General features: G+C 36.6%; 1 protein-coding gene across 1 annotated transcript in view; it reads left to right on the top strand.

Annotated features, from left to right (window-relative positions):
• The first annotated feature begins 10,827 nt into the window (after nt 1–10,827).
• LOC138339252 (uncharacterized) overlaps nt 10,828–25,180 on the top strand; it is a 109,334-nt gene continuing 94,981 nt past the window's right edge. Inside the window, exons 1-6 of the mRNA XM_069290834.1 lie at nt 10,828–10,960; nt 11,129–11,836; nt 12,362–12,466; nt 12,950–13,101; nt 13,440–13,682; nt 13,827–14,218. Coding sequence (XP_069146935.1) covers nt 10,828–10,960; nt 11,129–11,836; nt 12,362–12,466; nt 12,950–13,101; nt 13,440–13,682; nt 13,827–14,218 — 1,733 coding nt within the window. The remainder of the gene's footprint in view (nt 10,961–11,128; nt 11,837–12,361; nt 12,467–12,949; nt 13,102–13,439; nt 13,683–13,826; nt 14,219–25,180) is intronic.

The following is a 25,180-nucleotide window of genomic DNA, read 5'->3' as shown; positions in this document are numbered from 1 at the left end:
CAGTACCCCAAGGTCTAACCTCAAATGCATCAAACCACCCAATGGGAGACCTACACCTCCTCCCATATAGTGCCTCAAATGGAGCCATATCGATGCTCGAGTGATAGCTATTATTGTATGAAAATTCCGCTAAGGGTAAGAAGCTATCCCAATGGCCACCAAATTCTATCACACACGCACGAAGCATATCCTCCAACACTTGAATCGTTCGTTCAGACTGACCATCTGTCTGAGGATTGAATGCGGTACTAAGGTCCAACCTAGTACCCGATTCCGCATGCAGTGTTTTCCAAAACTTAGAAGTAAACTTCGTACCTCTATCTGATATGATGGATAGTGGAACCCCATGCAATCGAACGATTTTTGAGATATAGATCTTGGCTAACTTCTCTGCATTGTAAGTCACCTTTACCGGAATGAAATGAGCAGATTTAGTTAACCTATCAACAATCATCCAAATGGATTCATACTTACCCATTGTCCTTGGAAGACCAACCACAAAGTCCATTGTAATTCTCTCCCACTTCCATTCCGGAATGGGCATTCTCTGAAGTGTTCCTCCGGGCCTTTAGTGTTCATACTTTACTTGTTGATAGTTTGGACACTTGGCAATAAAGTCAACAATATCACGCTTCATTCTACTCCACCAAAAGTGTTGTTTTAGGTCATGATACATCTTGGTGGCACCCGGATGTATAGAATACCTTGAACTATGAGCTTCTGTCAGAATAGTGTTGATCAAATAATCAACACGGGGCACACATACCCTTCCCTTGATTCTCAAAACACCTTCCTCATCGATTTGTGCTTCCTTAGCCTCTCCTCGCAATACTTTATCTTGGATTCGCCTTAGTTTCTCATCATCAAACTGTTTTCCCTTAATTTTGTCAAGAAAAGAAGATCTTGACTCCACACTAGCCAACAATCCTCCCTTCTCATTTACTTCTAATCTCATCAAGTCATTAGCTAGAGTCTGAACCTCTCTAGCCAACGGGCGTCTAGAAGCTTGCAAGTGAGCTAGACTTCCCATGCTTCCCGCCCTTCTACTTAAAGCATCCGCTACAACATTCGCCTTCCCCGGATGATACAAAATAGTGATGTCGTAGTCCTTCAGTAGTTCCATCCATCTCATCTGTCTCAAGTTCAAATCTTTCTGAGTAAAGACATACTGTAGGCTACGATGATCCGTATAGACCTCACACTTAACCCCATATAAATAGTGTCTCCATTGCTTTAATGCAAACACTACCGCGGCCAATTCCAAATCGTGGGTCGGATAGTTACGTTCATGCACTTTTAATTGTCTTGAAGCATAAGCAATCACATTCTTCTCTTGCATTAGCACTGCACTCAAACCCGAATAAGATGCATCACAATAGACAGAGAAATTCTTACCTTCCACTGGCAAGGTGAGAATGGGTGCGGTAGTCAATAACGTCTTGAGCATCTGAAAGCTTTCCTCACACTCATCTGACCATACAAATGGAACATTTTGCTTAGTCAAGTTCGTCAGTTGGGAAGCAATAGAAGAGAATCCCTTGACAAATCGGCGGTAGTAGCTAGCTAACCCAACAAAGCTCCTTATTTCTGACACATTAGTAGGTCTTACCCAATTCTTCACTGTCTCAATCTTAGAAGGATCCACCATCACTCCATCCTTAGAAACCACGTGCCCCAAGAAGGACACTGCATCTAGCCAAAACTCACACTTAGAGAACTTGGCATAAAGCTTTTTCTCCCTCAACATTTCCAATACCATTCTCAAATGCTCTTCATGTTCCTTGTTGCTCTTTGAGTATACCAATATATCATCAATAAATACGATCACGAAGAGGTTCAAATATGGCTTAAAAATCCCGTTCATCAAGCTCATGAATGCGGCAGGGGCATTCGTAACACCAAAAGACATCACTACAAATTCGTAATGCCCATACCTCATTCAAAAAGCAGTCTTTGGCACATCCGTTGCCCGTATTTTCAGTTGATGATAACCGGATCTCAAGTCAATCTTAGAGAAGACACAAGCACCTTGTAACTGATCGAACAAGTCATCAATGCGGGGAAGAGGATACTTGTTCTTTATGGTTACCTTGTTTAGTTGTCTGTAGTCTATACACATTCGAAAACTCCCATCCTTCTTCTTTACAAACAAAACCGGAGCACCCCAAGGAGATGCAATTGGTCTAATAAAGCCTTTGTTTAACAACTCTTGAAGTTGGGCTTTTAACTCTCTTAACTCCGCGGGAGCCATTCTATAAGGGGGTATCGAAATGGGGCGAGTACCCGGTTCAAGGTCAATACAAAAATCAATATCCCTATCTGGTGGCATACCAGGAAGATCTGCAGGGAACACATCCAGAAACTCACGGACCACCGAAACTGACTCAATCGAGGGTACTTGGGTAGTGTCATCATTGAGATGTGCCAAGAAAGCTAAACACCCTTTACTAACCATTTTCTTAGCACGAAGAAAGGAGATGATACGCACCGGATTGGAAGTGTAGTCACCCTCCCAAACTAACGGATCTGTCCAAGGTTTGGCTAACGTCACCGTTTTAGCATTACAATCCAAGATCGCAAATTGCTGAGAAAGCCAAGTCATACCCAGAATTACATCAAAATCATCCATTTCCAAGATAACCAAATCTACATAAGTGTTGCTCCCCACAAATTTCACCAAACAAGACCTATATACCTTTTCAACTACCACAGACTCACCCACCGGAGTAGAAACACGAATAGGCATATCAAGTAATTCACAATGTAAATTTAGACCATTAGCAAATGAGGAAGATACATAAGAAAATGTGGATCCAGGATCAAACAATACAGAAGCCATGCAATCACAAACCAGAAGATTACTTGTGATGACAGCATCAGATGCCTCCGCTTCAGACCGCCCAGGGAAAGCGTAACAATGGGCCCTATCGTTCATCTGTCCGTTGCCCCTACCATGTTGTGATGTAGTGGCTCCAGTTTGCCCATCACCTCGGACGTTTTGGTGACCACCATTACCTCGACCACCACGTCCTCCAGAATGACGGCCTCTACCATGACCACCTCTACCTCTAGCCATTGGGGGTCTATAACTCTGTTTTGGACAATTTCTCCTAATATGCCCAGTCTCCCCACACCCCTAACACTCTCGGGAGTCAAGCATAGGTCTCTCAGAGAAGTGTTGACCGGTCTGAGGTGGACCCCCAACCACAGTCTGTAGTGAAGACTGAATGGGTCGAACTGCGTAACCTCCGGAACCTTGTCCTCTAGAGTAAGAACCATTAAACTCACCTCCCTTTCGAAACCTTTTTGATGTCGATGTCGAGGTGAAGTCATCTGGATTCACTCCTTCCACCTCTATCACGAAGTCTACCACCTCTTGGAAGGATTTTGCCGTAGTCGCTACCTGTAAGGTTGAAATTCGCAACTCTGACCTCAACCCCTTCACAAAACGGCGAATCCGCTCTTGTGGACTGAAACATAGTTGCGTGGCATATATGGATAGTGCGTGAAACCTAGCCTCGTAAGCATTAACCGACATCCTACCTTGCTCTAGGCTCAAGAACTCATCCCTTTTCCTATCCCTCAAAGTTCGGGGGATATACTTCTCCATAACCAAGCTAGAGAATGAGGCCCAAGTCATAGGTGGTGCCTCTGTTGGTTGACACTTAATATGTGACCGCCACCACATTTTGGCGTTCCCTTGAAACTGATAAGTCACAAACTCAACACCAAACCGTTCTACTATACCCATCTTGTGTATTAGCTCGTGACAGTCAACCAGAAAATCATAAGCATCCTCCGATTTAGCACCCTTGAAGACCGGAGGTTTCAATTTCAAGAACTTACTGAAAAGTTCATGCTGATCATTTGTCATTATAGGCCCAGTAGTCAATGTGCCTATGTCCAATGAGGCATCCATACAAGGAGCCATAGTGGCTGCATGTTGTACTTCTGAAACCGGAGGTGTTGGCGCAGAAAACACTGGAGGTGCCTGACCTTGATCAGACAACCCACTGAGATAGGCGAGAACCTGATTGATCATCTCTGGGGTAGGTTGGGGTGGCAATCCCTCATTTCGCACTTGTTCAGTTTCCCCATCCTCCCCTTCTCTTATTACTTCCTCAGTCGGTGGAGGAGTCACTGCCCTAGTATCAGATGGGCTAGGTTCTCGTCCTCTTTTCCTAGAGGACGTCCTCCCACGACCTCTACCACGGCCTCTTGTCGCTGCTCTTCCTCGAGCTACAGCCCCAGTGGCTTGCTCAGACGCACCCTCTCCTGCCGATGCTGGTGTTGGTGTTGGCGTAGTCGTTGTTCTAGTTCTAACCATCTGCGAAAGAGAGTGAAGATGGTCAGATACCAATTTGTATCACCTAGATACCAATTGGATTCAAGTAGTAGCAGGAAAGAAAGAAAGAAAGAATGAAATTTTCCTAAAGTCTTATAGACTCTCAAAGAAAATTAAAGGCGTCCCCCTACCGTTCCTTAAGACTCTACTAGACTCGTTCTTGTGTGATGAGACCAACGAACCTAATGCTCTGATACCAAGTTTGTCACGACCCAAATCCGGGCCGCGACTGGCACCCACACTTACCCTCCTATGTGAGCGAACCAACCAATCTAACCTTAACATTTCAATATAATATCAATAGAAAGTAATGCGGAAGACTTAAACTCATTAAATAAAGACCAATTCATTAACTTCTAAAATTCAACATCTATTATTCCCCAAAACCTGGAAGTCATCATCACAAGAACATCTACGATCAAACGACTAAACTAAGAGTATTCTAAAAGCTAAAAATACATAAGAAGCTAGTCCATGCCGGAAGTTCAAGGCATCAAGACTTGAAGAAGAAGATCCAGTCCAAGCTAGAAGCATTAGCTCACCCTGAATTTCCGATGTAGTAAGACTGGCTTGAATTACTGTTGAGTTGAAGACGATGGCACGTTTGCTGCACTCCACAAATAAACAAGAAGAGAACATAAAAGTAGGGGTCAGTACAAAACACGGGTACTGAGTAGATATCATCGGCCAACTCAAAATAGAAATCAATATATACCAAGTAATATCATAAAATCAACTATGATACTCAACATGTAGCAACAACAAATACTATATCATTAACAATTACCGTCAAGTTCACACATGAGGACTCAAGCCTCGATACCATACTCATTTGGGAATCATGTTCATTAGATTGAGTATATTAAAATCTTTCAAGATTCATTATCTTTATTTCTCTTGTGTCGGTACGTGACAATCCGCTCCCTCAATATTCATTAATCCTCTTGTGTCGGTACGTGACACTCCGATCCCCTAAATCTATGTGTCGGTTCATGACACCCGATCCCCTAAATCTACGTGTTGGTTCGTGACACCCGATCCCCTAATACTACGTGTCGGTTCGTGACACCCGATCCCCTAATACTACGTGTCGGTTCGTGACACCCGATCCCCTAATTCTACGTATCGGTTCGTGACACCCGATCCCCTAATACTACGTGTCGGTTCGTGACACCCGATCCCCTAATACTACGTGTCGGTTCGTGACACCCGATCCCCTAATTCTACGTGTCGGTTCGTGACACCCGATCCCCTAATTCTCCTTCCATCAATTCATCAAGCCTTCTTTCTTACCAAGGCATCATCAATCTCATTGCTTTAGTTCATCAAGCCTTCTCCCTTACCAAGGCATCATCATTAAAAAGAGATTAGGTTTTTATCAAGATTTGGGATTCAATAACTTCATCATGCTTAATATAATCACAATTATATAATCACGTTCATGCATGCATACAATTAAGCACATAGCAGGGTTTACAATACTACCAATACATATCATTCTCTATTAAGAGTTTACTATGAAAGCATGAAAACCATAACCTACCTCCACCGAAGATTCGTGATCAAGCAAGCAATTTCCCAAGCTTTGTGTTTTTCCTCTCGTTTGATCCTCTCTCTCGTTCAACTTTCTCTCTCTTTCTCTTGTTCTTTCTATTTTCTTTATTCAAACCCCCTTTATTTTACCCTAATTAGTATATAATTAAGAATAAAAGATGGCAATAATAACCCACTAATTAACTTAAGGTTACCTCTTTTAACCCCCAAGTAATTAGACTTATTAACATTAACCCACTAACTTTATAATTAAGGCAAGAATAGTCAAAAACGTCCCTTAAAACATATCAAGAAATCCGACCCGGACTGGGATTGCGCAACCTGTGACGGGCCATCGTGCCTGCGACGGTCCGTCCTGCAGGTCGTCGTAAAGTTCAGAGACCCAAATTTCCATCAAGGGTCTGTGACGGTCCGTCACACCTGTGACGGTCCGTCCTGCCATTTCGTTACGAAGTTCAGAGAGTTGATTTTCATAACCCAATTTCTGATTTTCTAAGTGTTTTGAAACGAGACCCTGCGACGGTCCGTCGTGCCCATGACGGTCCGTCGTGGGGTCCGTCGCCTCAGCCTTTTTTTCCAGAAATAAAATCTTCTTCTCAAAACGACTAAATAGGTCGTTACAATGTTCTGGGCCCAGCGCGTGTTCAAATTTTATTTCAAGCTAGTGTCATGTAACCCAAAAAAGGCTAGAAAATTATTTATAAAATAAGTTCAGAGGGGTAATAGGACCTTAATATAGTCTAGGTTTGTCTCTGGGATTCCACGCATAGGTTGAGGGTAAAACTTTAGTTTTTTCCAAATTTTCATCTGCTTATTAAATTGGGTAATTAAAAACCCCAAAACCACTCATTATTGTACAAGAAGTTTCTGGGTAAGAACAAGGAAGACTTAGGATGAACCTTTGTAATGGTAAATAGCATGTTCCCCTATTCGATCCATTATTTCTAGGCCTTACAAACGTTAATTGTGGCCCTAGGGAGGGTTTAGGTTCATCCAAAGGTGGGAAAACTCATGTTTGTGAGGATTTTTGTGTGTATGACCTTGGGTTTTTATAAACACAATTGTTCTTGATTTAAATACCATAGTTTTCTTATTTACTCATGGAACTTATTATTATTGATGAACTTGAAGACGTGTTTTGCTGATCTTGATAGTGTTTCTCTATGAATATTGTGACTGCAGAAAATTGAGTTGTTATTAAGAATATGTAAACTATAGAGTGTAGTGATTGAGTTGTGTATTTGGTAAACTGTGAGTTGTTTGTAGTATGGAGGTTCAGATAGGGTGTAAGGAGTACCTGTATTTTGATCCCATAACTTGTATTTAGAGGTTTTCTTATTGGGTACCACGTGGTTTGGTACTCACAACTTGCTTCTACAAATTTTTTTAGGTTACGAGCCCGGATTTTCGTGATACATTTCATTCTCTTTGTTTCCGAGGCATCTTGTGGAGGATTGTCAGGTAGCTGCTTGTCATCTCAGCAAACTTGTGACTTTGTTTTTACTTGAAAGACAACTTTCATGTAAGACTTGCATTTTTATTTCAATTCTAGTATTTACTATAGAGGCTTGTGCACGTGACTACCAGGTTTTGCGAATTGAATTAAGTTGACTTGTTTCCGTATTAGTAATCGTTATCAGACATTGGTCTTATTTCTGCATTTTCTCGAAATTATTGGGTTTGATTGACTTGTCTTGGTTGGATAAGACGAGTGTCATCACGCCCATTTTTGGGTCGTGACACAATGATGATTTTTATGCCAACGAATATTTGAAATATCTTTTCCACACTTACTATTTGATATATTTTAACAACTCAATTTTCCCCAATCTCTTTTTTTTCTCAAATTCGAATTAGAACTACAATAGAAATTTTAAGTATGTCAAGTCACCAAATTATAATTACGAAATATATTTTATCCCAATTCAACATAAAATAATCAAAATAAATTAACTAATTTATTGAAATAACAACATATAATCTACCATATATAGGAAGTTGAGGGATCAAACCAAGTTTTTGTAATAACATATAATGGCATTATAATAACATAAAAATAACAAATTTGAGAAGAGATGACAAACACGGAAGAACATATATCGCATAACATTAATATGTATTAGTTGTTTAATTTAATTAGAAATTAAAATGGACGTAGACACATTTAAATAAATTGTACCTATTTGGTGAGTGTTTTAATTTTAATTAAATTTGTCAATGTTTTAAATTAAATAAAAAATAGGAGAAACATCTAGAATTCTTTTGAAATTAAAAATGAAAGAAAAGGAAGGTAAAAGAAAAATACATTGTAATATTCCTTACATGAGTTATTTAAGATAAATAACCTAACGACTACTAGGATAAGATTTCTAAAAAGAAAAAAATCAACAACTATGAGTGAGACAAAACAAAACGGTATATATTATAATATAGGATAACAAAAACATGACAAGAGAAGGTGTTAATAGGATGTTTTTGTTTGTTGGGATGAACACGGTAGCTTCTCATTAGATTGCGATGAAATGATCAAATTGTTTTGCAATACTTCATCCCTATTCAAATTTTTTTAACTTATTATTGAACTCATAAGACAAAACTATGCAAGAGGTTTTCTCCTTCTTTTATCACTTTCATCCATTCTAATTCTGACGTTGACATTATTTCTCTATAAATTGATCAACTCAATAAATGGAAAAGAAATATTTTGATTAGGAAGAATTGTCTTTCTCTTGTACTATAATTATTACAAGTATTGCATGGATATCTTTTAACTTAAGTAATTTCAAGAACTAGCTTCTTCTTTTTTTAAGATTTTCTACCATAATTAATGTTTGCCTTCTATAGACTTATTTTTACACCTAAGTATTACGACAGGATGTTTGAATTGACTTAAAATTTGTCTAACCCAAAACTATTTTTAAGTTTATTTTTTTGCGTGACCTAATTTTAAGTAAGTTTTTTTATTTCTGAAAGGATTTGACAAATATACAAAAATAACTTAAAATAAGTCAAAAATGATTTAAAATAAATTAGTAACTGTTTGCCAAGGTAAAATAACATGACATAAATTTTAAAAAATTGAGGTTTATTATTTTTGTTTGATTTATTGATTTAAAAATTTGACAAAAATAATTTGATTTTATATTTGAAAAAAATGGAACCAACCCGAAAAAATTCGAGGTTGAAAAACCCCAATACAATTAATTTGGTTTATAAATTTGAAATTTTTACATAAATAGTTTAATTTGATATTTTAAAAATTGGAGTAGATCCAATCATTTACACCCCACTTATAACAATTGATATTCTTATATTAAAAAGAGCGTTCAATTTGTTGCATTAGCCTTTTACGATACAACACTTGCTAAAAATAGGTAATTGCTTATAAAATGTGAGTCAATGATGATTGATACAGTAACTAGTATTTGAAACCTTTTTTCAATACTTAGTAATTGATACTCAATTTTCCCCAATATGGTTTGTTTCTCAAATTCAAATTACACCTATAGTAGAATTTTGATGTTTATCAAGTCACCAAACTATAATTACAAAATATATTCTATCCCAATTTAACATAAAATAGTTAAAATAGATTGACTAATTTATTGAGGGAGCAAACAAGTTTTTATAATAAAATATAAAGGCATCACGATAATATAAAAATAACAAAATAATGTGTTAATTGGATGGTGTATTTTGTTGGGGTGCAGATGATAACTTCTCATCAGATTGGGATAACTTCTCATCAGATTGGGGTGAATTGATGGTGCTGTCCTGCAAAACTTCATCCCAGTTCAAGTTCTTTAACATATCAATAAACTCATAAGACAAAACAACCCGATAAGCTTGTCCTTCTTTTATCACTTTCATCCATTCTTCTTCTGGTGTTGACATTATTTCTCTATCAATCGATTCAATTCAGTAAATTGAAGAAGAAAATTTTTGGTTGGGAGATTTATGTTTCTCTTGTACTATATTTATAATAACCAACGTATGGGAATCTTCAACTTTGGTAAGTTGATATAAATTTTTTAACTATTTTTGTGTTTGCCTTTTATTTTTTTATTTTTCTTTTCGTAATTAATGTTTGCCTTTTATATTTTTCATTATCTTTCAATGATTAATGTTTTCCTTTTATAGAAATATGTATTGACCTATGCATCATAACATTTACTATATGACACAACTACCATAAAAATAAGTAATTGCTGATGAAAAATGAGAGGGTTTTTGGATTGGCTTAAAAGTCGGTCAAACTTACTTTTAACTTAGTTTTTGATTTCTGGATGTGTTTGGCAAATATAAAAAAATAATATAAAATAAGTCCAAAAAAAACTTAAAAGAAGTCGAAAAGTATTTGACAAGGTAAAAAAATTACTAATAATAAGTTTAAAACGACTTAAAATATTTCAAAACCCAAAAGTAGGCCTTCCCCTACTTTTTATTCTTTGATTTAAAGTCATTTCAGTTTGATTTTTTTAATTTGACATAAAAGATAACTTTGACTTAGTATTTGATACTCCCTACGTCCACAATTGTTTGACAGACATACTAAAAATAGATATCCAAAATTAATTATCAATTTAAAAAATCAAGAAATAATGAATCAATTTTTTCCAATTCTGCCCTAATAATTACTCCATTTTGGTCAATTAAAAAGTTATATAGACTTTTGATATTCTTGGTATAGTACAGTTATATTATTTTACATTTTGTATTAAACTTAATGAGGGGAATGCATTACCTTACCTTGACAAACAATTATGGACGGAGGGAGTATATTTTTTTCAACATAATTAAGACGTAACTGTGACAACCCCCGTGGGATCCACATACTCAGGTATTGTCTCTGCCATGGGTGGCCATTCGCTCTTTTTAATCCCCTCTTATTGGCATGCAGCCTCAAGGGAGAATCGAACCCGTGACCTATGGCTCCTTTACATCCCTCCCAAGGAGATCGCCTTTCACCAGGCATCTGCTACAACATTTGCTTTGAGTGTAGTGATATGGGACACTTTGTGAGAGACTGCCCTAGGACCAGACGTGGTGGCTTACATCAGGGTTCTCAGGTTTCGACTTCCAGGGCTGCACAACCTCCAGCTAGGGGTGGTGCACAGAATGGTAGAGGTGGTTCTCATTCAGGTAGAGGTGGTTCTCGTTCTGGTCGAGGTGGTGGTCGTGGAGGTTCACAATCTGATGGAGGTCGTTCTCACTGTTATGCTTTTCCAGGTAGGCCAGAGGCTGAAGCCTCAGATGCTGTTATCACAGGTATTATTCCGGTTTGTCATCGACCAGCTACTGTACTATTTGATCCAAGCTCTACTTATTCTTATGTGTCCACATATTTTGCTCCTAGTCTGGATATATTGTGTGAGTCTCTTGATTTTCCGATACGTGTTTCTACTCCTGTCGGGGATTCTGTAGTTGTAGATCAAGTGTATCGTTTATGTACTGTTACTTTGATGGGGTATGACACTCATGCAGATCTAATGGTCTTAGAAATGATAGATTTTGATGTGATTCTTGGTATGGATTGGTTATCTTCTTACCACGCAATTTTAAATTGTCATGCCAAGACCATCACTTTAGCTATGCCTGGAATTCCTATAGTAGAATGGAGAGGTACTCATAGTCATCCTTCTAAGGGTGTGATATCATTCCTTAAGGCTCGTCAGTTGGTACAGAAAGGATGTTTGGCGTACATGGCCCACATTCGAGATACTAGTATTGAGACTCCTATGCTTGAGTCTATTCCAGTAGTGAGTGAATTTTCAGAAGTATTTCTGACCGATTTGTCAGGTCTTCCACCACATCGAGATGTTGGTTTTTGTATTGATGTGGAGCCAGGCACTCGGCCTATTTCCATTCCTCCTTATCGTATGGCACCAGCTGAATTGAAAGAGTTAAAGGAGCAGCTGCACGATTTGTTGAGCAAAGGTTTTATTAGACCAAGTGTATCTCCTTGGGGTGCTCCAGTGTTATTTGTGAAGAAAGATGGATCTATGCGTATGTGTATTGACTATCGGCAGTTGAACAAGGTAACCATCAGAAATAAGTATCCGATACCTCGTATTGATGATTTATTTGATTAGTTGCAGGGTGCTTCAGTTTTCTCCAAAATTGACTTGAGATCTGGCTATCATCAGCTGAAGGTTAGGGCGGAGGATATCCCTAAGACGGCTTTTCAAACACGTTATGGTCATTACGAGTTTTTGGTGATGTCTTTCGGACTGACTAATGCCCCAGCAGCTTTTATGGACTTGATGAATAGAGTGTTTAGACCATATTTAGATTCCTTTGTTATTGTCTTCATAGATGATATATTGATATACTCACGCACTAAGGAGGAATATGAGCATCATTTGAGGATTGTTCTTGGGATTCTAAAGGAGAAGAAGCTTTATGCAAAGTTTTCAAAGTGTGAGTTTTGGCTTAGTTCGGTAGCATTCTTGGGACATGTAGTGTCCAAGGAGGGTATCATGGTGGATCCTAAGAAGATTGAGGCGGTTAGAGATTGGGTCAGACCTACTTCAGTTACTGAGATTCAGAGCTTTTTGGGCCTTGCAGGTTATTATCGACGGTTTGTTGAGGGTTTCTCATCCATTGCATCTCCATTAACTAGATTGACACAGAAGGAGGTGACTTTTCAGTGGTCTGACGAATGTGAGGTTAGTTTCCAAAAGCTCAAGACTTTATTGACTACTGCTCCGATTTTGACCCTACCCGTGGAGGGAGAGGATTTTGTCGTATATTGCGATGCTTCTCGGATTGGTCTTGGTTGTGTGTTGATGCAGAAGGGAAGGGTGATAGCTTATGCTTCGAGGCAGTTAAAGGTTCATGAGAAGAACTACCCTATTCATGATTTAGAGTTGGCGGCTGTGGTGTTTGCATTAAAGATTTGGAGGCATTATCTTTATGGTGTGCATTGTGAGGTGTTCAAAGATCATCGTAGTCTCCAGTATATATTCAATCAGAGGGATCTAAATTTGAGGCAAAGGAGATGGTTGGAGTTGCTCAAAGACTACGATATGACTATTCTTTATCACCCAGGCAAAGCAAATGTTGTAGCAGATGCCTTGAGTCGGAAGGCGGTAAGTATGGGTAGCCTAGCCATGTTACAGGTTGGTGAGCGTCTCTTAGCTAGGGATGTCCAATCCCTGGCCAATAGCTTTGTGAGACTTGATATTTCAGAATCTGGTAAGGTGTTGGCTTATATGGAGGCTAGGCCATCCTTGTTGGAGCAGATTCGGGCTCAACAGTTTGATGATGGTGATTTTTGTAAGATTAGGGACAAGGTTTTAAAAGGAGAAGCCAAGGCTGCAATTCTTGATAGTGAGGGAGTTTTGAGGATTAAGGGTCGTATATGTGTTCCTCGTACAGGTGATTTGACTAGATTGATCATGGAGGAGGCTCATAGTTCGAGGTACTCTATTCATCCGGGGGCTACTAAGATGTATCGTGACTTGAAGCAACATTATTGGTGGTGTCGTATGAAGAGGGACATAGTAGATTTTGTATCCTGTGTCTGAATTGTCAGCAGGTGAAGTATGAACACCAAAAGCCTAGAGGTGTGACACAGAGGATGCCTATACCTGAGTGGAAGTGGGAGCGTATTGCTATGGACTTTGTGGTAGGATTGTCGTGTACTCTGGGTAAGTTTGATGCTATATGGGTCATTGTGGATCGACCGACTAAGTCTGCACACTTTGTACCAGTTCAGACGACCTATAATTCAGAGAAGTTAGCCAAAATCTATATTCGAGAGATAGTTCATTTGCATGGGGTTCCTATTTCTATTATTTCAGATCGTGGCACTCAATTTACATCTCATTTCTGGCGGTCTATGCAGAAAGAGTTGGGCACTCGGGTGGATCTTAGTACAGCCTTTCACCCTCAGATTGATGGTCAATCTGAGCGGACTATTCAGGTTCTCGAGGATATGTTGCGGGCATGTGTGATTGACTTTGGTGGTCAGTGGGACCAGTTCTTACCTCTAGCGGAGTTTGCTTACAATAATAGTTATCACTCAAGCATTGTGATGGCACCATTTGAGGCTCTGTATGGTAGGAGATGTCGATCTCCAATTGGCTGGTTTGATGCATTTGAGGTTAGACCATGGGGTACAGATTTGTTGAGGGAGTCCTTGGACAAGGTCAAGTTGATCCAAGATAGACTTCTCATGGCTCAGAGCAGGCAAAAGAGTTACGCAGATAGGAAGGTTCGTGATTTGGAGTTTATGGTTGGAGAGAGGGTTCTACTTAAGGTTTCACCCATGAAGGGTGTGATGAGATTTGGAAAGAAGGGCAAGTTGAGTCCAAGGTACATTGGTCCCTTCGAGGTTGTGGATCGTATTGGTGAGGTGGCATATCAGTTGGCTTTGCCACCTTGGTTGTCAGGTGTCCATCCTGTATTTCATATTTCACTGCTTAAGAAGTATCATCAGGGTGGTGATCACGTGATTCAATGGGATTCAGTGTTACTTGATCAGAATTTGACTTTTTGAGGAAGAGCCGATCACCATTTTGAATAGGCAAATTCGGAAGCTAAGGTCCAAAGAGATTGCTTCAGTAAAGGTTCAGTGGAAGCATCGTCCAGTGGAGGAGGCTACATGGGAGACAGAGGCAGACATGAGGAGTAAATATCCTCATCTTTTTTAGCGTTCAGGTTAGCTCTTTTATTTTTCCGTTCGAGGACGAACATTTGTTTAAGTGGTAGGTTATGTAACGACCCGCTAGGTCGTTTTGAGAACTAGGACTAGTTTGACTCCTTTTGAAAATTTAAAGGGGTATTTTTAAACTATTAGGTAACTATGAGTACCCAATTGATGAAACTTTTATTAAATAAATAATTAGAAAATAGGTTAGTGGGGTTTCACTGTTAATAAACTCTTGTTTAGAAAATAAAAAGGGGGTGGAGGCAGAAACTTACCGTAAGTGACGAACGAGAGGAGAAACAATAACCTCTACTAACGAAAACAAGGAACTTATCATCACTTTTCAATTCTACCAAGGTATGGTGTTAGAGTAATTTGGTTTGTTGTTGTTATTATATTATTACATGGATAGTTAATATCAAAGTGGGAAGAACAATTGGTATCAATTATAATTAAAAGAAAAAATGGCAGATCCTTCTAAAAATTTCCTACCGGCTTTCTGATGGTGTATATTGATTTAAGGGCTGATTTTTATCTTATTTTATCATTTTATTTCTTGTTACTATTATTCTAATTGATGGAAAAAAAAAAGGGAATTGGAATTGAAAAGTTTGGATGGCAGCACGTATGGAAGTTGAGCCATTATATTGGCAGGAGACAAAAGTGATTGTCCATCATGAGCCAATTATTGGCATGCCAATCATGGACAATCATTGGAAATAATGTGTTAATGATTGGCCTTGGCATAAAATTCTTTGACATTGGCATGTTAAAAAAATAAATGACCTGCAGATGGTCATGTTGCAGTGATTCTGTTTGTATGCGGTCATTGTTACGTGACCTGCTTAAGCTAATTATCAAATTTAGATTTAAATTTAATATATTGAGATTGGTAATTAATTATTAGGTGTTATTTTATATGATCTAACATTGAATTTTAGTCCATTTGAAGAGGTTAAAGTTAAGTTCTTGGCTTGAAATTTAGCAAGTATGAAAAATTTGGCATTCCAATATATATCAAGATTTGGAGTTTGGTTGAAAATATGAGTGAGTTTTAGCGTCTATGATAGACATATAATAATTTGAATGTCTACAAAAATTGCTTACTTATGAATATTGCATCATTGGTAGATCGTGAACATTCCAAAACTTAACGAAAAGGGAAGGAACTATCTTGAGGATTCGTGACACGAGCTCGACACTTGAGGTATGTTAAGACTTTTAGACTTGTTGAAGGACGTTTTCCTAATTAAAGATTAAAAATGAAAATAGACAAAGGCGTAAAGGCGGAAGATGGGGGTCTCGTATCAATGGTGTGACGGGCATTGGTACGATTACCGGTGTTATAAAACGGAAAATTACTACTATAGAATGTGGATTGTAATTAGAGAATGCCAAGCATATGGGCATTAGCTGATGTATTATTGACTTGAAATCCTTGTGTGATTATGTTTTCTTTGTTACACCCTTATACTTGTGATTATTGAGGTTGTTATGTATTATGTTCATATTGATTGATTGAGATGCATCATCATCCCCTATATTGAAATAATATTGTATACATGCATTGACATGAGATTGAGTATAAGATGAGCACGTGGAGATCGTCCGTGCTGGGGATGGTAAGATATTAAGATTGTAATTTTGGGCACGTGGAGACCGTCCGTGCGGAAATTGTTTGATATTATGATGGTGCGTGGAGATTGTCCGCACAGACACGTGGAGATCGTCCGTGTTGGTATATGGACCTTGCGAGTCCCCCATGGGTCATGAACTCTCGATGTAATTCCGAGGAGTTTCATGTATATACGGTTGAGTGAGTACTGGGTATTCTGAGACATACCATTACATGTATCATATTGCATTGCATTTCATCACATCATTCATTCTTGATGATTATATATTTCGTTTGGTGTTTGGAAAGTACTTAATGTTGATTTCCTTTATTGATGAAACTTAAATAGTAAGGGTAATATATATATATATACTTGTATAATTTAAGAATTTATTTTCTTATATAAACTTCCGTCACTACTTCTTCATTGTCAGTCAATGAGACATACTGGGAACACGTGGTTTCGTACTCATACTACGCTTGTTGCACTCTTTGTGGTGCAGATTCGATTTCGAGTAGGAGCACATCTCGTGGAGCAAATTGAGTCCGGCTTGAAGTTCTTGGAGTTGTGGTGAGCTGCTTGGCTGTTCCGTAGCCCACACCTCCCTCTATCTTTTATTTATTCTGTTATTAGTATTCAAACAGGATATCCCTTATGTTAGATTTGTCATTTAGTTTCAGACTTGCTTCGAATTTTAGAACCTCTTGTACTTAAGACACCAATTCTTGGGGTGATATATTTTATCTTCCGCATTTCGTACTTATAAGGAACTCAATGTTGGAGATTCTTGCTAAGCGTTGGTTTTTTTTTTACTCATTTGTTGGTTTAGTTGGGTTAATATGTTGGGTTGGCTTACCTATTGGTTGGGAACATAGGTGCCATCACGACTTGTAAAATTTGGATCGTGACAGTAATATATGTTGAAAGATACTAAAGTTATGTGTCTCACCATGTTTAATCTAGATTTTATTGATGCATTTATATATAAGAACATTGTCTATTTAAATGATAAAATACATCAAATTCCTCCTGAACTTGGCATTAAAACTTACTTAGTACTTTCTAGGTGAAATCTTGTTACTTTCTAGGTGAGATCTTGTTCTTTCTCCCTTCTCCTTCTTCTCTTCTCTTCGCTCCCAAACCCTAATCGTAAAAAGTATTTTTCTAATCTGAACGAAAACTTCGTTTTACCGCAATTAAACTCTTAAAAGAATTAGAAAATAGTACGGTAAAAAGACTACTTTACCCTTACTAAAATGTGAATAGAACTTTCCTCACTCCAATAACCCAACTATTGAAAATCATATCTCTCTAATATGACATCGAAAAATAGCAAACTCGGAACCGTTGTAAAGATCTTTCAAGGGCTTTCCATCCATATAAAGAACTGTCCATAACTCTTCCTGAGCTAGAAGTTATGATCGTTAAGAAATGACCAAAAACTTACCTTTACACTTGGATTTTCCATATTTTTCCTATTCTTTCCATAAGTAACTACTCTTAGATTCTTGGTTTAATTCTAGATATTTCAAGTTACGAGATGTTACAATAAAAGTATTGACTTCTATATAACTTCTAAATATCACTTATAATTTTTCGTAGTTTTCACCATCAAATATATTTTTAATTTTTTTGAGATTTAGAATTTTGAATAGTGAAGTAAAGGTTATAATCCATTTCTATATGCAATTCTAATTAAGCACAATTCAAAATTGACTAAACAAAAATCCTAGCAAAAATAAATAAATAATTTAAATCAACACTAATGTTGAATATTTATACTTTAGTTTTATATTGATTTAGACATTTAAGCTACATAACCTAATTTTAATTTTTATTTAATTTTAATCATGTAATTAATACTTTTTAAACTTACTTTAGTGTGATTAATTTTAAATTATAATTATTTTCATAATTATTTGTTAATTTGAAAACTTTTATGTAATTTATTATTTTTTTGTTGGACATTTTGGTGTCATCACACATCTCGTATTTTGTGTTATTTTGTTGAGAAGAACCTTAGATAGTATTATTATGGTTGGATCAAAAAAATATTTGGAGAACAAGTTAATACATGTATGAATATTTTACCGGAAAAATAAAAAAAATCAAGGTTTATTAGTATGGTTTAGTTTATTCATTTAAAAGTTCAACACAAATTATTTGATTTGATATTTGAAAAAATCGAACCAACACGAAAAATTGCAAAGTTGAAAATCCCCCCAAAAAATCAAGGTTTATTAGTATGTTTAGTTTATTAATTTAAAATTTCAATACAAATGATCTCGTTTGATATATTTGAAAAAATCGAATCAATTTATACATTTAAATTTTTACACAAAAAAATTAATTTGATACTTAAAATGAATCAAGCTGATGATCATGCATCACTAGATATTCTTATCTCAAAAAGAGTGAGATATTCTGATCTTAGAAAGAATATTCAATTGATGCATTAATCTATTAAAATGCAACATTTACTATATGACACAACTACCATAAAAATAGCTAATTTCTTTGTAAAAATTAGTCAATGATGATTTATATGTCACTGGTATTTGAAATATCTTTTCAACACTTACTATTTGAGATATTTTAACAACTCAATATTCCCCAGTCTCTTTTGTTTCTCAAATTTGAATTGGAACTACAGTAGGATTTTGATGTTTATCAAGTCAGGAAATTATAATTATGAAATATATTTTATGCCAATTTAACATAAAATAATCAAAATAAATTAACTTATTTATTTCAATAACAACATATAATCTACTATATATAGGAAGCTGAGGGATCAAATCAAGTTTTTGTAATAAAATATAATGGCATTATAATAACATAAAAATAACAAATTTGAGAAGAGATGACAAATACGGAAGAACATATATCACATGACAATAATTTGTCTTTATTATTTAATTTAATTAGAAATTAAAATGGACGTAGACACATTTAAATAAATTGTAGTTATTTCTGTGAGTTTTTTAATTGTAATTAAATTTGTGGATATTTTAAATTAAATAAAAAAGAGGAGAAACACCACAAAATTCTTTTGGAATTAAAACCGGAAGAAAAGTAATTTAAAAGAAAAATACATTGTAATATTGTTTACATTGAGTTATTAACAATAAATAGCGTAATGACTACTAGGAGAAGCTTTGAAAAAAGAACAAATCAACAACTATGAGTGAGACAAAAAGAAAACTGTATATATTATAATATAGGATAACAAAAAACAAGAAAAGAGAAGGTGTTAATAGGATGTTTTTGTTTGTAGGGATGAACACGGTAGCTTCTCATTAGATTGCGATGAAATGATCAAATTGTTTTGCAATACTTCATCCCTATTCAAATTTTTATAACTTATTAACGAACTCATAAGACAAAAACTACGTGAGAGGTTTCTCCTTCTTTTATCACTTTCATCCATTCTACTTCTGACGTTGACATTATTTCTCTATAAATTGATCAACTCAATAAATGGAGAAGAAATATTTTGATTAGGAAGAATTGTCTTTCTCTTGTACTATATTTATAACAAAGTATTGCATGTGTATCTTTTAACTTATGTAATTTCAAGAATTAGCTTCTTTTTTATGGAATTTCTACGGTTATTAGAGTGCTTTTGGTATAAAAGGAAAACATTTTTTGGAAAATATTTTCCAATTTTCTCATGTTTGCTTGGGACAAATGTTTTGAAAAAACGTTTTCCAAATCATCTTATTTTCCTCAAAATTAAGGAAAATGATTTCCCTTCAAAAAATAAGGAAAATAATTTCCAAAACTCTCCTTCAAATTTAATTTTCATTTTTTGGGGAAAAACAACAATTTAAAAAAATTCAATTTTAAATTATTTTTTTTACCCGATCCCTGACCTCCATCCACCCACCACTGCCCCCTCCCCTACCCCCCATCGGCCAGCCTCCCACCCACCCCCACCCCCCAAAATATAATTTTAGTTTAAAAATACTATAAATTCAAATTTTTATTTTTTCATTCCTACCCCCTCCTCCACCCCACCCCACACCCCCACCACCCCAAATAAAAATTGTTTTAAAAAATATTTTCTATTTGATAAATTATTTTTTACTCTAGTAAAAATAAAAGTTGTCTTTTAAAAACATTTTTCATTCATAAACAAAATACTAAAAATCATTTCCGAAAAATATTTCTACTCACCAACCAAACATGAGAAAATAAGTCCAAAATCTACTTGTTTTCCAGGAAAACATTTTGTAGGAAAACATTCTCCTTCATACCAAACACACCATTAATGTTTGCCTTTTATAGACATATTTTTACACCTATGTATTACGACAAGGTGTTTGAATTGACTTTAAAATTTCTCAAACCCAAACCTATTTTTAATTCTTTTTTTTCGCATGACCTATTTTTAAGTCAGTTTTTTATTTCTGAAAATATTTGACACATATAAAGTAACTTATATCAATTGATATTCTTACATTAAAAAGAGTGTTATATTTGTTGCATTAACCTTTTAAAATACAACACTTACTAAAAATAGGTTATTGCTTTTAAAATATGAGTCAATGATTGTAACGATCATATTTGGTCGTTTTGAGCACTAGACTTTTTATGTTAGAAAATACTTTTCGATAGATCTAAATGGATGTTTTGGACTATTCATAATTATAATTATGAAATTAGTGGGGAATTTAAATAATTTATTCAGTTGGTGGTTAAAGAAAATAACATTAAAATTAATAAAGGTCACTTTTTCTATTTTTATTATTAGTCTAATATAATAACTAGGGAGTAAATATTTTATAGGAAGAATAAGGGTTTCAAACGAGAGACCAGGAAGAAGCATTGAGCGAAGAAAGCCACGGTACTTCAGGTGATTTTCTTAGTGTTATTATTGTTGTTATACTATATGGGTTGGACAATGTGACAAGTGCACATTAATGGAACTGAAGGAAATTAATGTATTGATTAAAGTTAATTTGATTATTTATATTGAATGTATAGATTGTTAATGGAATTGATTACGAGTAGTTGGAAAATTGAAAAATGCAAAGTTAAAAAGACATTCTGATTGGTCACATTATAGGTGAAACAAATAATGAATTAATGTTTAGATAGTAAGGAAAGTTACAGATTATATATGTTTGGTTGATAACTGCCAAGGTGAATTAAGGTAAGGGTCATATTGTAATTATTAATATTATTATATACAAAATGGTGGCAACATGCATGTTGAGGAGTTTTGGTTGAAAAGTGCACGTGTGAGTGCACACTGCACAGTTTGGTGTTGTCCTGCGCTGGTTTCGTTACAGTGCTTCAAACTTCTGGCATCAATGTTTTGATCTAAGATTATACATTACGTGTGAATATATTGAGATAGGTAGTTGAATATTTGGTGTATTATACTATTTAAATTTTATTAAATTTGTGGTAATTGGAGAAATTAAGACTTACCATTAGGCTTAAACTTTAAGAGATTGATTATAGAATTAGGTGAATTTATAGGTATGGGCTGGACACAGAATAATCAGAATTTTTATGACCTTGTGAACTTACACCTTATACATATATATGCATACATACATACATACATACATACATATATATATATATATGTATATATATACATGTATATATGTATATATATATATACACATATATATATGTATATATATACATGTATATATGTATATATATACATGTATATATATATATATATATGTATATATATATGTTTATATATATATGTATATATATATGTATATATATATATATATGTATATATATATATATGTAAATATTTATTTGATAGATTGGAAGGGTTCGGAGGCAATAAGGAAAGGTAAGGCATTGGAGAAGTAGTTGCTTGACTTCGATTCTTCGGTGGAGGTAGGTTATGGTTTATTTTTATTCGATGGATCAACTCTAAATAGCGATCGATATGTATTGGGTGATATTGTAGAGTCTCCTATGTACTTGATTGTGTGGTTGTATGTTTTGATTGTGTGGTTTGTGGTTGGCCTTAAATTATGAGACTGTTGAATTTCTAATCTTGAACACTCTCTATTAAAATGACGCCTTGAATAAAAAAGGCTCGATGAAATAAAATAATGAGATAATTGGATCGGAGTGTCAGGTTCCGGCACAGTATTATGGGATCGGAGTGTCACATTCCGACACGGTATATGGGATCGGAGTGTCACGTTCCGACACAATGACATTAAAGGAAAGGAATCTTGAAGTAACTTAATATACTTAACCTCAAAGAACCTATATTTCAAATAAGTATGGTGTGGAGGCATGAGTCCTCATAGTTTTGCTTGATGTTGTGATTGATGGTGTACCTGTTATGGTGTTGTTGTCAATGGTTCATGTGCTTGTTGGTTACCACCAGTTAAGTATTGTGGTTGATTTTATATTATTATTCAATGTATATTGGTTTCTATTTTGAGTTGGCCGATGATACCTACTCACTACGTGTTCCTTGTACTGACCCCTACTTGTATTTTCCTCTTTGTTCTTTTGTGGAGTGCAGCAAGTGTACCATCGACTTCGACTCGCCCTCAGCTCTAGTCAGTCGCCAGCACATCAGAGTTCAGGGTGAGCTATTATTTCTAGCTCGTGCTGGATTCTCTCATTCACGTCTTGATGTCTTTGAATTTCGGACATGGACCATCTTTTTACTTATTTTGGTTTCTTAAATACTCTTAGACTTTGAAATTTGAGGATAGATGGTCTTGATGTGATGACTTCCAGATTTTAGGGATAATAAGTGTTAAACTTTAAAAGCTTATTTAATTGGTTACATTAATAAGTTTTGGATCTTCCGCATAATTTTTGGTTATTCATAGTTGAACTATTGGTAAATGTCGGGGTTTAAATTTGTTGGTTCGCTCACCTAGTATGTTAAGTGTGGGTTCCACTCAAGACTCGTTTTGGATCATGACAAACTTGGTATCAGAGCGTTAGGTTCGTTGGTCTCATCACACAAGAAAAAGTCTAGTAGAGTCTTGAGGAACGGTATGGGACGCCTTTACTTTTCTTCGAGAGGCTATAGGACTTTAGGAAAACTCCATTCTTTCTTTCTTTCGTGCTATTACTTGGATCCAATTGGTATCTAGTTGATACAAATTGATATCTGACATTCTCACTCTATTTCGCAGATGGTTAGAACTAGAGCAAGAATTGTGTCAACACCAACACCAGCAAGACAGGGCGCGTCTGAGCCAACCATTGGGGCTGTAACTCGAGGAGGAGCAGTGGCAAGAGGCCGTGGTAGAGGTCGTAGGAGGATGCCCACTAGAGGCAGAGGACGAACACCTGGTCCATATAGGAATAGAGCAGTGACTCCTCCACCGACTGATGAGGTAGTGAGAGAGGGTGAGGAAGGGAAAAATGAGAAGGTTCAAGATAAGGAAGTACCACGCCAGCCTACCCAGAGATGATTAATCAGGTTCTTACTTATCTTAGCGGGTTATCTGATCAGGGCCAGACACCTCCAGTGTTTTCTGCCCCAGCACCTCAGGTTCAGGGGGTACAACATGCAGCTGCTATGGCTTCCCGCATGGATGAATCATCGGAAATAGGCATGTTTCCTCGATTGACTACAGGATCTGTAATGACAGGTGATCAACATGAACTTTTCATTAAGTTCTTAAAGTTGAAACCTCCAGTCTTCAAGGGTGCTGAATCTGAAGATGCCTATGATTTTCTGGTTGATTGTCATGAGCTTCTACATAAGATGGACATAGTAAAATGATTCGGTGTTGAGTTTGTGACCTATCAGTTTCAGGGGGATGTCAAAATGTGGTGGCGGTCGTATGTGGAGTGTCAACCAGCACAGGCACCACCTATGACTTGGGCATCATTTTCTAGCTTATTTATGGAGAAGTATATACCCCGGACTTTGAGGGATAGGAGGAGAGATGAGTTCCTGAGCCTAGAGCAAGGAAGGATGTATGTTGCTGCTTATGAGGCCAAATTTTGTGCACTATCCAGGTATGCCACTCAGCTTTACTTCAGTCCACAAGAGCGGATTCGCCGCTTTGTGAAAGGATTGAGGTCAGATTTGCAGATTCCAGCCTTACAGGTAGCTGCTGCAGCAAAATCCTTTCAGGAAGTGGTTGATTTTGTAATAGAGGTAGAGAGGGTGAAGCCAGACGACTTTACCACAACATCGACATTTAAGAAGTTTCGTAAGGGAGGTGAGTTTTATGGTTCTTACTCCAGAGGGCAGAGTTCAGGAGGTTATCTAGCCCGTTCTATTCATTCTTCATTGCAGGCTTCAGCTGGGGCCCGTCGCAGACCAGTCAACCTTTTTCTGAGTTTGGAGGTTATCTCCAGACTTCGTCATTTTCACAGAGACCTATACTTGACTCCAGGACTTGTTATGGATGTGGAGAGGCTAGACATATTAGGAAATATTATCCAAAATAGAGTTACAGATCCCCAGTAGTTAGAGGTAGAGGTGGTCATGGTAGAGGTCGTCATTCTGGAGGACGTGGTGGCCAAGGTAATGGTGGTCACCAATTCAGTCGGGGTGGCGGGCAAGTTGGAACTACTGCAGCGCAACTTGTTAGGGGCAATGGACAGACAGGTGATAGGGCCCATTTTTATGCTTTCCCCGGGAGGTCTGAAGCCGAGACATCTGATGTTGTTATCACAGGTACTCTTTTGTTCTGTGATTGCATGGCTTCTGTATTGTTTGATCCTGGATCCACATTTTCATATGTATTTTCCTCATTTGCTACTGGTCTTGATTTATATTGTGATTTGCTTGACATGCCTATTCGTGTCTATACTCCTGTGGGTGAGTCTGTGATAGTTGAGAAGGTGTATAGGTCTTTCCTTGTGACTTTTGTGGGGAGCAATACTTATGTAGATTTCATTATTCTAGAGATGGTTGATTTTGATGTAATTCTGGGTAAGACTTGGCTTTCTCCAAATTTTGCAATCTTAGATTGTAATGCTAAAACTGTGAGATTGGCCAAGCCTGGGACAGATCCACTAGTGTGGGAGGTGACTATA

The sequence above is a fragment of the Solanum lycopersicum genome, chromosome 11 (genome assembly GCF_036512215.1).
Source record: "Solanum lycopersicum chromosome 11, SLM_r2.1".
Taxonomy (NCBI): domain Eukaryota; kingdom Viridiplantae; phylum Streptophyta; class Magnoliopsida; order Solanales; family Solanaceae; genus Solanum; species Solanum lycopersicum.
This window is presented reverse-complemented; position numbering and strand designations above follow the sequence as displayed.